A 12028-nucleotide genomic window follows, 5' to 3' on the forward strand; every position below is an offset into this window, starting at 1 on the left:
ATGGGGGTAGCACGGAGAAGCATTAGGTACGGCCATTGTTGCTTGATGTTGTGCCAGAACAGAGGTACCCTCCCTCCGCCTGCTTGCCTCCCCCAACGTAGCTTGTTGGCATCCGAGCTTTCGTCCTTCCTCATATTCGCCTGTTCACCAGCAGATAAATCCATTTTCTTGTCCGAGCTGTTGTTTGACTGTTAGTCATTGTTTCCAACCAACTTGGAAAGATCACCCATGTTTTTTTGCTTCACTTGACCTTGAAGCGCCCCGAATTTCTGCCAGAGACAGCACACCCTTTGTCTCGATAACTGGCATTCCATTTCTTTTCGAACCCTCCTTCCAAGCTTTTGATACATTTCGGGTGCCCAGACAACCGGGCTCCCAGAAATGTACGATAGAGGAAGGCGTATTGCCTTCTCCTTGCGAGAGTGAACCAGCCCGGTCACACAACGCTCCGGTTTCGTCCCCAACCAACAAGACGACTTCATTTCAGTTCCGAGATCAAAGTAACAACTTCGGCAGGTGTTGGTCACGGGCCGTGTTTGAACACTGAAAACTGCCTTCAGGTAAGGCAGTCACGCCCCGTACCAGCTGCCAGATTAGTTCCGCCACTTCGGCAACCGATTGGACTGTCCATCCATCAAGACATCCGGGCTGCCAAGCCAAACATAGCGGCGGTAGTACCCATCAAGGTACACAGGGCTATTGGCATCGACTTGAGGTGCCTGCCCTTTGTGCAACAAGTGGAAGGAAGCTCTTCACCAAGACGCATAGGAATACCTTCCCTCCATTCCTGGTACGTTGCCGTCCTGGGCATCACTTTCCTTTCGCAACAACGATCCTGATATTATTCCTTTTGGGCTTCAGTTATCGCATACTGTCGAATCCTCCGCGTGCCTGCTTCAACATTCATTTTTTCATCGTCCCTTTTGCCATTTCCCCTTGACTTGTGCCTGAATCTGTGTTCAAGCGGAAGTGGTTCGGCTGGATTGCACATGCATGCTCAAAGCTTGGGCAATCACCCGGCCGCCCGGTCTTTCCATCTCCAGGAGGGCCGGAGCTCAGGCCCGGAGCAAAACATCCGTCGTCTCGGCCTTGACGCCGCCCAGCTAGTGCTTCCGAGTTCCTTCTCCTGTACCTGTGTCCCCTCCTCATCATCCTGCTGAGTTCCTCCCAATACGCTCGTTGCTGTTCTTGATAGTTAACTCGTTTGCCAGCGCTAGTCCCCCATCAGAGTCACCAAAACGCCATGGACACTCCGTCACACTTCTTTAGCGATTCCTTGGCATACGAGGATTCCAACCCATATCAGGAGGATGACCATGATGTCCCATATGAAGTTACTCACGAGATCCCCCAAGACATCTCTCACGATATTCCTCATGATATTCCCCGGATACTTCCTGATGTAGGCATGAGCGAAGCCGGGCTTCAGTCGTACCAGGTTTTCGATCACAAGCTATCCATCGACCAATCTCCAATATCGGGCGATGGTCCAACGTTAGGGGAGCGGCCGGGGATATGGGATGGCTTCGCAGAACCAAGCGCCATGGAAACGAATAATAGGCTCTTTGTTGACCCGGGCCTATACGGAGGAAGAGATCAAGACGTCAACGGGTTAGAAGGGGTCGGTGATCCGGACAGCATCGACGCGAATACAAGCTCTTTTTCCGATGGCATGTCACGGGTTTCCACCCGACGGTCCTCGAGCAACAAATCCAACTCCCATCGATCGTCCAAGTCCGGCAGCATGTCCACGGATATAACGCCCCCGGATCAAGACCCGCCAAAAAAGAGAAAACAGAGGAGCAAAAAGGACGCCAATACGGGAGAGGATGAGCACAAGAGGAACAAGTTCCTCGAACGGAACCGACTAGCTGCGAGCAAATGCCGAGAGAAGAAGAAGCTGTACACCCAGGAGCTGGAAGGAACAAAAATCAACCTCGAAGCAAGGAACGTAAGCTTGCAAAGGGAATACAGCATCCTGCTCAGCGAGGTCAGCGATCTGAAGCATCAGTTGATGGTACACGCCAAGTGCAATGATCGCAACATCGACCTGTGGCTGGAAAACGAAGCTCGACGTTTTGTCCAGACTAGCGACGCCTTTGGTCAAACGTTCGCCAGTCTGGGACAATCAGGACAGGCTTCAGGCGTGCCTGGGGTGCCAGGATCCCCCAAAAGCCGACACGCAAGCATCGCTCCAAGCTACCCGGCCATGCCAGGAGTCCAGCTCGGCGTTCTTCGACCAGGCGCAGAAGGGCAAGGCGGCGGCGGCGGCGGATTGACATACGGTCAGTCACCGGGCATACTTGCTCCTCCTCCAAACACCACTCCTCCAACTCACCAGCAATCAGGTTCAGGTTCGGGGCTATACACACCTCCTGGTGGTGCCAACGGTGGCTACTCGAACACCAACCCCCAAGGTATGAAAAGAGAGCCGGACATTAACTATGACCACATGCCCGATGACATGTTCAGCGACCAGTCGACTTTCGGCAGCGGATAACGCATGATCCGGCTGGCTAGAAGCAAGAGAAAGAAGCGAAAATCTGGAGAAGGGGTCAGCTGTGCTTCTATGTGCGTGGCTATATCATAACCTCATATGCTCTCGCGGCTTATATTGCGACATTCCATCAACATTTATAACACTATCGTCCAATGGTTCATTTGTCAGACTCGTTTTTAAAAGCCAAATCCCCGTTCGCGTGGGGTGGTAGTCGGGGTGATCGCGGAGTTTGGTGTTGATGTTTTGGGAGCATACTGCCGCTGCAGCTTTGAAATGGCAAAGAACGGGAGTATCGAGTGGAAGCCGGAGGATAGGGAGGGCACCGCTTTGATGGTATGGAAATTTTTTTTTTGCTTTTGTCTTTAGCATTCGCTTGCTTGGTCGGTCGGTTTCAAGAGCGCAGGACGTCATGGGAAAGCCGTGGTTGAGGCAAGTGGCATGGGGTGACAAGCTGGATGGGATCCGCAATAGGACAAGGCTAAGGTAAAGACGGGAAGAGTGATTATGCCCGAAGTTTTGGAAGAAAAATACCTGGTATAAGCGGATATAAAACAGGCAAAATGCATGTACGTACTTATGATACCTCGGCTGAGTAATCAAGATAAGAATTTGATGCTTGCGTGTATGCGCAATAACACAGCCGAAAGTTGAATTCAAGGATGAAGTAGAAATTGGCAGTCGTAAAAGTTCTTCCATGATGTCTTCCCGAGTTAGAAGAGAAAAGGTTTTGTTTTAGTTTACTACTGGTAAGGGTCCAGCTGACGGGAACCAACCTCAGCTGAACCGGTGGCGTCACAAGGCCAAGATGTTGACGTCTTTCTTTTCTTAGTTTTCCCTGGCTCCTCCTTCCCGCCTTCCGATCTCTCAAAACAGACGAACCGTGACTTGGGGACCGAGCCGACTGGTTGGTAAAACGGGAGGGGGCCGCTGATCGGCATTATTGTATCATTGCCCAAATGCCAGATGCCAAGACGTGGAGATGTTGTCATCGCCCAGCCAGACACGCAGGCTCATCTGGATGGACCAAACGGTTTTCGGGTTACACGTAACTCAGCTAGATGTTTGAGGCTTGTGCTACTGCTGTCATGTAAATCGGTGAGCGATGTAGGGATGTTGGTGAGACGCTGGACTCGTCAGGGCATTGATATGGGAGATATAGATTGATGATCCGAAATATTAGCAGGTTTGCGCCTGTGTACGTTGCCCTAATATATTTCGTCTCCCTTTAGTTGTTGCTGTAGTTCGAGGGTTACTCACGTACCATTACCATATAGCATATCCACTCTTCTTATAACGTTGTAATACTGTGAAGACACATTGAGGATGACTTGAAGAGTCATCAGAGACACTCAACATCCCTTCACACACTTGCACTTCGCCACCAACTAGCAGGATCGATCGGGCATGATCTCCAGTTAGTTCAAGAAATGTTGCCATTTTCGTCAAAAACACTGCCACTGGTAGCTCTGCGCATCATCCTCGCCGATTCACAATATTCCTCCTTTCAAAGCATTTTCCTTTTACGAGCCAGGAGGCCGTTATGGTCCCGAACCCAAAGATTCTGATCTGACAATAATCGACCAAATCCGAAATTCTCTAAATCGTATCGTGACATGACCCCGGTTTTGCATGACCCAAACCTGACCCAATATTCGTCGGCGAACCCCGGCCGCCGTGGTATATAGGTAAAACGACAGAATATCCCTGAACGCCTGTAACCCATCCGCAACTTTTGATGCCCCTTTTAAATCCCAAAAAAGACCATCGCCCAATCCGTCTGTCCCCTATGCAGTTGTTCATAGAATCTCTTCATCATCTTCCTGCATCATCGGCGCAACAGCCGGTATCGTCGCCGCAGCCATGAGACTCTCAACCGCGGCATTCTCATCCATATCCTCGACCTCATCCTCCCACTCGCCGCCATCCTTATCCATATCCTCATCATCATCAGCATAGAACACGCGAACAGCCTCGTCCTCAGCCTGCCTCTCCTTATCCGCCTTCTTCTCCTTCTTCGTAGTAGGCAGCTCCTTGCCGATCTCAGCAAGCGCAACAACGTTGACCTCGTCCCACGTCCGCTTGCGCGACTCGATCACTCTGGCCTTGCCGTGGCTCTTGGCCACCTTTGTGGAGGTGCGATCCATGATGGCCTCGGCGCGGTCCATGCTTTTTTCTTGTCTCTTGCGCGCCTTGGACGACAGCTGCTTCTTCTTGTTCTTCTTGGTGATGCCGCTGTTGTGGTGGGCGGCCAGGACGGTCGGGCGCAGGTTGACGGATTCTTGCGGGGGGCGGACGGCCTTGAGGGACTTGTCGAGGTCGATGCCGGGAGAGGTTTGGCGGCGGGCGGCGCGAGAATGTTTGCGGACAGCTGGAAGAAGGGGCAGGGTGGTGTTAGTCGTTGCTTTGCTGCAAGGTGGAATAAGTGTTTAATGGGTTTGTTAGTTTGAGGATGGCGCATTTACCTGCCGCCTTGTTGCTCTTTCCAATAGTTCCCTTGGCCATTTTGTTTTTTGACTGATGGTTCTTTTTGAAAGTTGAAGAATCTGTCAGTTCAAGGTGAGTACCCGGTGATGTATCGCGAAAGGTGGTCACGGTGTGAGACCCTTCAACCGGTTGACCCTCCAGTGTGGGGGCCTCTTTTTCTGTGGAGGGGTGTGAAATTTGGATGTCACTGGGAACTTTTTTCGACCTGCAGCTCCCACTGCCCCACGCGTTGCGCCAAGAGGTCTCTGGTTGGAACGACGAGGGCAGGAGTGCCTGGCCTTCAGTCCCGCATGGCCCACCAAAAAAGGACCAAGGAGCCGGGGTAAAGCCCCACCGAGCAGGCTCGAAAGAGGATAGCGTAACCTCACCTACCTGGCCGAAGTCACAAGCAAAAGGTGTCCGTCAATTCTTTCCACTTGCTCCCCCAAATTTCCAGCTGTCCATGCTCATGCTCACTGCACAGCAAAAGCAACAGTAACTGACTCCGACCAAGCACCCACCACCATCATCCCGTCCTCGACAACACTCAAGTCAAGAGACGTTATCCCTGACGCACCCATTCGCGGTTCGAGAGTTCCAACGAACAGTTATGGAAGCAACTTGCATCCGATCTCGTCGTCAGCACTACCGTTTGTCAACTATTTGAAGCGGCCGACTGAGGCACCAGGACATCGGAGCGTTCCACGCGACCATTCCGCCTTCTCCTTCTCAGCTTCTTTAGCTTCAATCGAATCGACGACAGGAGCCCCCGAGGTCTCTCCCAGTATCGCTTTCCCGAGTAACTATGAATTCAGATACCAGACGCCTACAAAGTCACCACCCTCCACGCGGCCCCCCCGGCCATCCCAAGAACTACTACCACACCTACCCAGCTGATCACCAACTCCGGGACTACGCAACCAGCCCGACCATTATCGTCTCCGTTATCCTCCTCTTCCTATCCGCCCTCTATCAGCTATTATTCAGCGATCAGCACACCCGTGCACGCTTAAAGAACATTATCTGGGCCCGCGTGGTCGATATCATTCCGGCCACTCTACTCTTCAAAGTCGACGGCTTCCTCAACCCGCCGCTGTTCCCCAGTCCTATGACGCCCGCAGAAATAGACAACTTGCATGAAGTCAAAAGTCAGGCTCTGGGAAGGATATTGGGTCTGGACAAGCCAGGAGGCGTCATGGAATCCGTGACTTCGGCTGGGCTTAAGGGCCTCAGCTCTCTGTCTAGCGTGGGCTGGAACTTCAATCACAGCACTTCAGATCGACCGGCAGGACTGGGCAACAACGATAACTCATGCTACCAGAACAGCATTCTCCAGGGCCTTGCTTCGCTCCAGGACTTGCCTGAGTACCTGGCCCGGGTATCTCAGCTGGATAGCAACGCCAAGTCGACGATGCCGACCACGCAAGCAATGGCCGGGCTCATCGCAACACTTAACGACAAAGCCAACTATGGGCGATCTGTATGGCCACCCAATGTACTCAAGAACATGAGCACGTGGCAGCAGCAAGACGCACAAGAGTACTTCTCAAAGTTGCTGGACCAAATCGACAGGGAGGTGGCCAAGGCTACAGCAACCTACAAGAAGTCATTGGCATATGATGGTGATCTGCTGCAAGACGACGGCGTGAGCAGCCACCACAGCGATGATAGCGGCTACCATAGCGCCAGTCAAAGCTCATCTGTCCCCGACATTCAGCTGGCCAGGAATCCGCTTGAGGGGCTCATTGCTCAGAGGGTAGTCTGTGTTAAGTGTAAACATTTTGAAGGACTGACGATGATTCCCTTCAATTGTTTGACTCTTAATCTCGGCTCTGGACAACTTGGCTACGACCTTTACGAGAGGTTGGACTACAATGCCCGGGTTGAGTTCATCGAAGGTGTTCACTGTCCCAAGTGCTCACTGCTCAAGATGCAGCAGAAGATCAAGGGTCTGATAGAGACGGTCGCAGGCAACGAAAGCAGAGTTTTGGAGTTTCGTGAGAGGCTAGCCGCGGTGGAAGAAGCGCTCAAAGAAGATATGCTTGACGACAAGACGCTAGCTGAGAAGTGCAAGGTTCCGGCTAAACAGCGAGTCGAGTCAACCAAGACGAAGCAGACGGCAATTTCTCGGCCACCCAAGAGCTTGGTTATTCACATCAACCGGTCAGTCTTTGACGAGAGGACAGGCTACATGTACAAAGACAGTTCCGCTGTCAGGTTTCCCAGCATGCTTGATCTAGGACCTTGGTGCCTCGGAAGCGCGAAGAAGCGGGCTGATCTGGCAGGTTCAAACGGTATCCTTCCAAGCTCGACCAGCAATGGTGAGCAAACCGGTGAAGACGAGGAGAAATGGAATGTTGAGCCGACAGCCTCCATGGTGGCGGGCTCCCAACGCCCATCCGCCCTAACTGGGCCACTCTATGAACTGCGCGCCGTTGTCACGCACCAGGGACGGCATGATAGTGGCCATTATGTTTGCTACAGGAAGCATTACATTAGCCCTCCTGAGAAGGAAAACCAGGCTGAGGCACCGCCGCCACAGCTGGTTGCCGAGGATGAGGCTGCCGCTCCGCATACCCCGGCCCCGGACCAGAAGTCCATTATCGAGCTAAATACCACGGAGGATGAAGGCGCCCCAAGCCCTGCCTCGGAAGATGACGAGAAGACGCTCGTGTGCGAGGCTGAAGAGGAAGCTACCTCGCAATGGTGGCGACTTAGCGACACCGACGTCTTTAAGGTAGACGAGGAGAGCGTGCTTGAAAGAGGAGACGTCTTTATGCTGTTCTACGAGTGCGTCGAACCGGAAATGGCACGGATACCAGAAGGAGAAACAACCAGGACTCTATCTCAAGCCGAACTTGGCAACCATGTCGATGACCAGTCAGAGTCGGTCACGCGGGTCGGGTCAGAGAAGCCGGAGGATGTGGAGATGTTGAAGGCCGAGGCTCCGAAGGCTGTGAAGGATGATACAACACCGAACGGGACGGTGACGGGTGAACTGCCGGAGACAAAGGTCCAACAGGCGGACCCAGTTACGGGGTCGGAGAGCATGGAGCAAGTTGACTAGGACTCGGCCTACTTGTACAGAAACTCGGCTCCGATTTATTTGTCCTCGAGTCCTTGGAGCCGGTGGCGTTATAAGCGGGGGCATGGCACCGTGAGGAAGACTTGTCCGAAGTATCTTCATTTGAGGCGTCAAGGTCCGAGACGTGTTTTTTCTGCATAGCGATACGGCGTTCAGGTTGGAAATGGACGGGTGCCGAATGCCCAAGCGTTAAGTCGAGGGCTTTATGGCTGCATTGATATTGTTTTTTTTCGTGATGGTGCTCTTCAAACATTGGTTTTTCTTTTGGGGAGGAGTCCAAGTGTGACCAGAAGTACGGAAGAGCAGGAAGTACAGCAGTAGTACGAACAGCGATTTGATGTATAGACCAATGTATCTACATACAGCCGTATCGTATTTTGAGGCGAGGCTACTAAATCAACACAGACAGCCCTGACTTGCGTCTGTGGTTCATCTCATAATGAAAGCTCCTTGCTGCGCACGACGCTCGGGTACATGGATGTTTTTGGAGTGGCCTTGGCCTTGTGGCCCTCCCTGCTTCTGCCCCTGTTGCTGCTGTTGCTTCTGCCCCTGCTGTTCTGCCACAAGCAATGGGCGAATAGGAGCCCTCAAAAGCTTCTTGACACGCTTCCGTCGGGTCGGCCTATGCACGTCAAAAATGTCAGGTACACGGACCGGCGCGACTAATTTGAGCTGATTGAAATATGTACAAGACAGATTCAAATTTCAGAAGCAGACTGACGGAAGCATCGTCACTCCGCCACCTACCCACCGTTACGGGTACACAAGACCAATCTACTGGGGCGTTGCACTCGTTACACGGAAAGAGATTCGGTTTTGCTTTACAGTTCACACCCGCCCGACGGATCCTATGAATCAGGCACGGGAGGGATTGCTGCGTGGGTTCGACGGCTGGCCAGGGATGCCCGGTTTGACCAATGATCTGCTGTCTTGGCCTTCGTTCCAGGGACACCTCGTAAAGAAGCTTTACGGCGAAGCCTGGACCCCATTTCCGGGGCTGTTGTTCCCGTTCTGCTGCTGCCTGTTGTTTGTTGTCACGGTCCATCGCTGTCCAGCGCTGACCACACATCCGTTCATCCCGTCTCGATTCTCACCTCCCGGGCTGTCAAACTCACTCCCTCCACCACCCATCCGTTCGTTCCTCATTATCCGTTATCCATCCTTATCAACAACGCTTTCGGCGGAACAAGACAACCAGTCTCACCTTGAAACAAAAAGTACCTCTTCTACTTCTCACCAGGCCCCAAGCAATCAATCAACGCACACACTCCCAAGCCTCTCTCCAATTGGGCGCTTGTTGGGGCCAGAGCTTCGATAAGCTTACTCTGCGCCCGGGAATAGCTTGGCCTCGGCAAGGCCAGGTACAGTACTGGCAGGGCACAGGGGAGGAAGAAGAGTGGAAGGAAGAAAAAAAAAGGTCCAGGTCCAGGAACAAACCGTTTTGGGACTGTGTGTGGACTTCTGTGGATTGTGGACTGCATCGTGAAAGTGAGACCCTGGCACACACTCACGCGCCCATTCAGCTGTTCTCTGGCTCACCCTCCTCCATTCCCGCCGTCCCGTCTCATTTTGGAGCGTGTCTGAGAACGAGAAAAAACACAGAGCCAAACAGTTCCAGTGCCACAGTGTCTGTCTCGTCTACACCAAATCGCTTTCCGACTCTGCGGCACGTTAACGGCACAGCAACGGCTAGCCTTCCAGCAAGAAGACCCTTGCGTTCAGCTTCTCCTCCTCCCCAGTCTTACCGATCCCATCCGACGTCTTCCCGTTCTTTTCTCCTTCCTATCCCTTTCTCTTTTTCGATACCTCTTATCAGGGACCGCGGTCGCTAGTCCACTCGACATCGGCGGCACAACCGATCAACCGGAGCTTAGGTTTTCTTGGCTTTGATCTTTTGGATCTTTGGGATATCATCATATCGCCACGACATTGGCAGTTCGCAACAAGCTGTCGTTTTGGTTGCGTCTGTGTTTGAGCTGGTTCACCATCAGATACACGATACACATCACATCACTCGCTCTGTCGACATACTAATCGTTCGAGGTGGCCATCATTGACCTTGCCTCACCCTCGTTAATAATCTCCACCCTTGGTTCATCAACAACCCAGTCGTCGATCATCATGGCCGACGATATCGAAACCCAGGCTGAGAAGGCCCAACCGGTAACGCGGTCGATTCATCCAGTCTTCTATATCGCGTAAGGATCCCGCCGTCTACACCTTCACAGGGGGCCGCTGTTGACCACTTGACTCTTTGACAGGAGTTGGATATTATTCTCCAATCTCACCATTCTTTTCAACAAATGGTTACTTGACCCAGACAGGTTCAGTGAGTATACACATGCCCTTATACATAAAGACGCCCTGTTGAACCATGCTGACTCTCATAATTCAAAGGTTATCGTATGTTGCGCCGAAATGCTCGTCACTCCTCTCACAGACTAAAACCAACTGACCATGAAACCTCACAGCTACTATCCTGACATGTTGGCATCTCATCTTCGCGACCATCGCCACCCAAGTTCTCGCCAGGACAACCACCCTCCTCGATGGCCGCAAGAACGTCAAGATGACGGGCCGCCTCTACCTGCGCGCCATCGTCCCCATCGGCTTTCTCTTCAGCGGCAGTCTCGTCTGCAGCAACATGGTGTACCTCTACCTCAGCGTCGCCTTCATCCAGATGCTCAAGGCCGCCGCGCCCGTAGCCGTCTTGCTGACCGCCTGGGCCTGGGGCGTCGAGCAGCCGTCGCAGTCGCGGCTGATTAACGTTCTTTTCATCGTCTTTGGTGTCGGACTTGCCAGCTTCGGCGAGATCGCCTTCTCGCTCACCGGTTTCCTCTTCCAGCTCGGCGGAATCGTGTTCGAGGCCATGCGGCTCATCATGATCCAAGTCCTGCTCAAGGGCGACGGCCAGAAGATGGACCCGCTCGTTAGTCTGTACTACTTTGCCCCCGTCTGTGCATCGATGAACTTCGTCGTTGCGTTGTTCATTGAGTTCCGCTCCTTCCATATTGCGGATTTGTACAACACGGGTCTGTGGTGTCTGCTTTTGAACGCCGTGGTGGCGTTCATGTTGAACATCAGCAGTGTCTGCCTTGTACGTTTGTTTTTCTCGCTTCCCCCCTTTCCCTGTTCTTGTTTCCCCTTTCATTATCCGTCCGCTAACAAAACCAAACCAGATCGGCAAAACCTCCGGCCTAGTAATGACCCTCACCGGCATCCTCAAAAACATCCTCCTCGTCGGCGCCTCCGTCATGATCTGGCAGACCTCCATCACCCCGCTACAGTTCCTCGGCTACGCCATCGCCCTCGCCGGGCTCGTCTACTACTCCCTCGGCCGCGACCAGATCGTCGAGATCGCTACCCAGCTGTGGACCTTCCTCCGGAACGTCTGGGAGAACTCGCCAGCCTACTCGTCTGTCTCGTCCTCGGAGGAAGGAAATGGTCAACAACCAGGAGGAGGGGGCTTGCCGTCAGCGGTCCGGAGAGCGTTGTTGATGGGATTGGGTGTCATAGTTGTCGTCATCTTGGCGGCTGGGTATATCTATGGTGGCGCTGACCCTCGTGGTGGAGGAGGTGGTGGTGGTGCAGTGGGTGTATCCAGGCCGCTTGGGGGTGGTGGGGACGCGAGTAGTGTTAAGCCTGTTCAGGTGGCTTCGTGATTTCAGTGGGAAGAGGATCGGGTGATGATCGAAATGGATGGGGGCACGACGAAAGACGAAAGAAAGCATCAACGAAACGACCGGCTTAAATCGAAGGAACGAAACGAAAGAAACAAAAACTGCAACGATTGGAAAGATGCAACCCTTGAATGAGGTCGCCCTGTCTATCCAAAATCGGTCAGACGGACGGACATTGTACACGGTTGGAACTACGAAATCGGGGTTTCTAATGGAAGGTGGACTTGGAAAAAAAACTGGGAGGGGTAATGATGAGACAACAATAACAACAACAACGACAACAACAACACGAACGGAATG

The 12028-nt window shown here is 52.9% G+C and overlaps 4 protein-coding genes across 4 annotated transcripts; 3 read left to right on the forward strand and 1 right to left on the reverse strand.

Annotated features, from left to right (window-relative positions):
* Nucleotides 1–862: 862 nt before the first annotated feature.
* Nucleotides 863–2703, forward strand: B0H65DRAFT_128483 (uncharacterized protein). The gene has a single exon (XM_062820772.1). The coding sequence runs from the start codon at nucleotides 1244–1246 to the stop codon at nucleotides 2498–2500; it is 1257 nt and encodes a 418-aa protein (XP_062684930.1). The 5' UTR covers nucleotides 863–1243; the 3' UTR covers nucleotides 2501–2703.
* A 1212-nt stretch (nucleotides 2704–3915) lies between these two features.
* Nucleotides 3916–5406, reverse strand: B0H65DRAFT_458520 (Alb1-domain-containing protein). The gene is made up of 2 exons (XM_062826410.1): nucleotides 4963–5406; nucleotides 3916–4868 (listed from the first exon to the last, which is right to left on the reverse strand). The coding sequence occupies exons 1-2, from the start codon at nucleotides 5000–5002 to the stop codon at nucleotides 4297–4299; spliced, it is 612 nt and encodes a 203-aa protein (XP_062684931.1). The 5' UTR covers nucleotides 5003–5406; the 3' UTR covers nucleotides 3916–4296.
* B0H65DRAFT_520146 (uncharacterized protein) lies at nucleotides 5407–8030 on the forward strand (the record flags this gene model as incomplete). The annotated part of the gene is made up of 2 exons (XM_062828725.1): nucleotides 5407–7508; nucleotides 7572–8030. Exons 1-2 carry the CDS (start codon nucleotides 5769–5771, stop codon nucleotides 8028–8030), a joined length of 2199 nt encoding a protein of 732 aa, XP_062684932.1. The 5' UTR covers nucleotides 5407–5768.
* Nucleotides 8031–9768: 1738 nt separating this feature from the next.
* B0H65DRAFT_128600 (triose-phosphate transporter family-domain-containing protein) lies at nucleotides 9769–11823 on the forward strand. Its single transcript, XM_062820773.1, has 5 exons — nucleotides 9769–10246; nucleotides 10310–10377; nucleotides 10446–10451; nucleotides 10520–11145; nucleotides 11228–11823. The coding sequence occupies exons 1-5, from the start codon at nucleotides 10170–10172 to the stop codon at nucleotides 11708–11710; spliced, it is 1260 nt and encodes a 419-aa protein (XP_062684933.1). The 5' UTR covers nucleotides 9769–10169; the 3' UTR covers nucleotides 11711–11823.
* Nucleotides 11824–12028: the final 205 nt, after the last annotated feature.

The sequence above is a fragment of the Neurospora tetraspora genome, assembly GCF_033439725.1.
Source record: "Neurospora tetraspora strain CBS 560.94 chromosome Unknown B0H65scaffold_2, whole genome shotgun sequence".
In the NCBI taxonomy this organism is placed as follows: domain Eukaryota; kingdom Fungi; phylum Ascomycota; class Sordariomycetes; order Sordariales; family Sordariaceae; genus Neurospora; species Neurospora tetraspora.

Bases quoted from the DNA above. Each gene is read 5' to 3' on its own strand.
- B0H65DRAFT_128483 (XM_062820772.1), top strand. From the start codon at position 1,244: ATGGACACTCCGTCACACTTCTTTAGCGATTCCTTGGCATACGAGGAT.
- B0H65DRAFT_458520 (XM_062826410.1), bottom strand. From the start codon at position 5,002: ATGGCCAAGGGAACTATTGGAAAGAGCAACAAGGCGGCAG. The intron at 4,869-4,962 runs GTAAATGCGCCA...CCCTTCTTCCAG, and splicing joins AAAGAGCAACAAGGCGGCAG to CTGTCCGCAAACATTCTCGC.
- B0H65DRAFT_128600 (XM_062820773.1), top strand. From the start codon at position 10,170: ATGGCCGACGATATCGAAACCCAGGCTGAGAAGGCCCAACCGGTAACG. The intron at 10,247-10,309 runs GTAAGGATCCCG...ACTCTTTGACAG, and splicing joins CATCCAGTCTTCTATATCGC to GAGTTGGATATTATTCTCCA. The intron at 11,146-11,227 runs GTACGTTTGTTT...AAACCAAACCAG, and splicing joins ACATCAGCAGTGTCTGCCTT to ATCGGCAAAACCTCCGGCCT.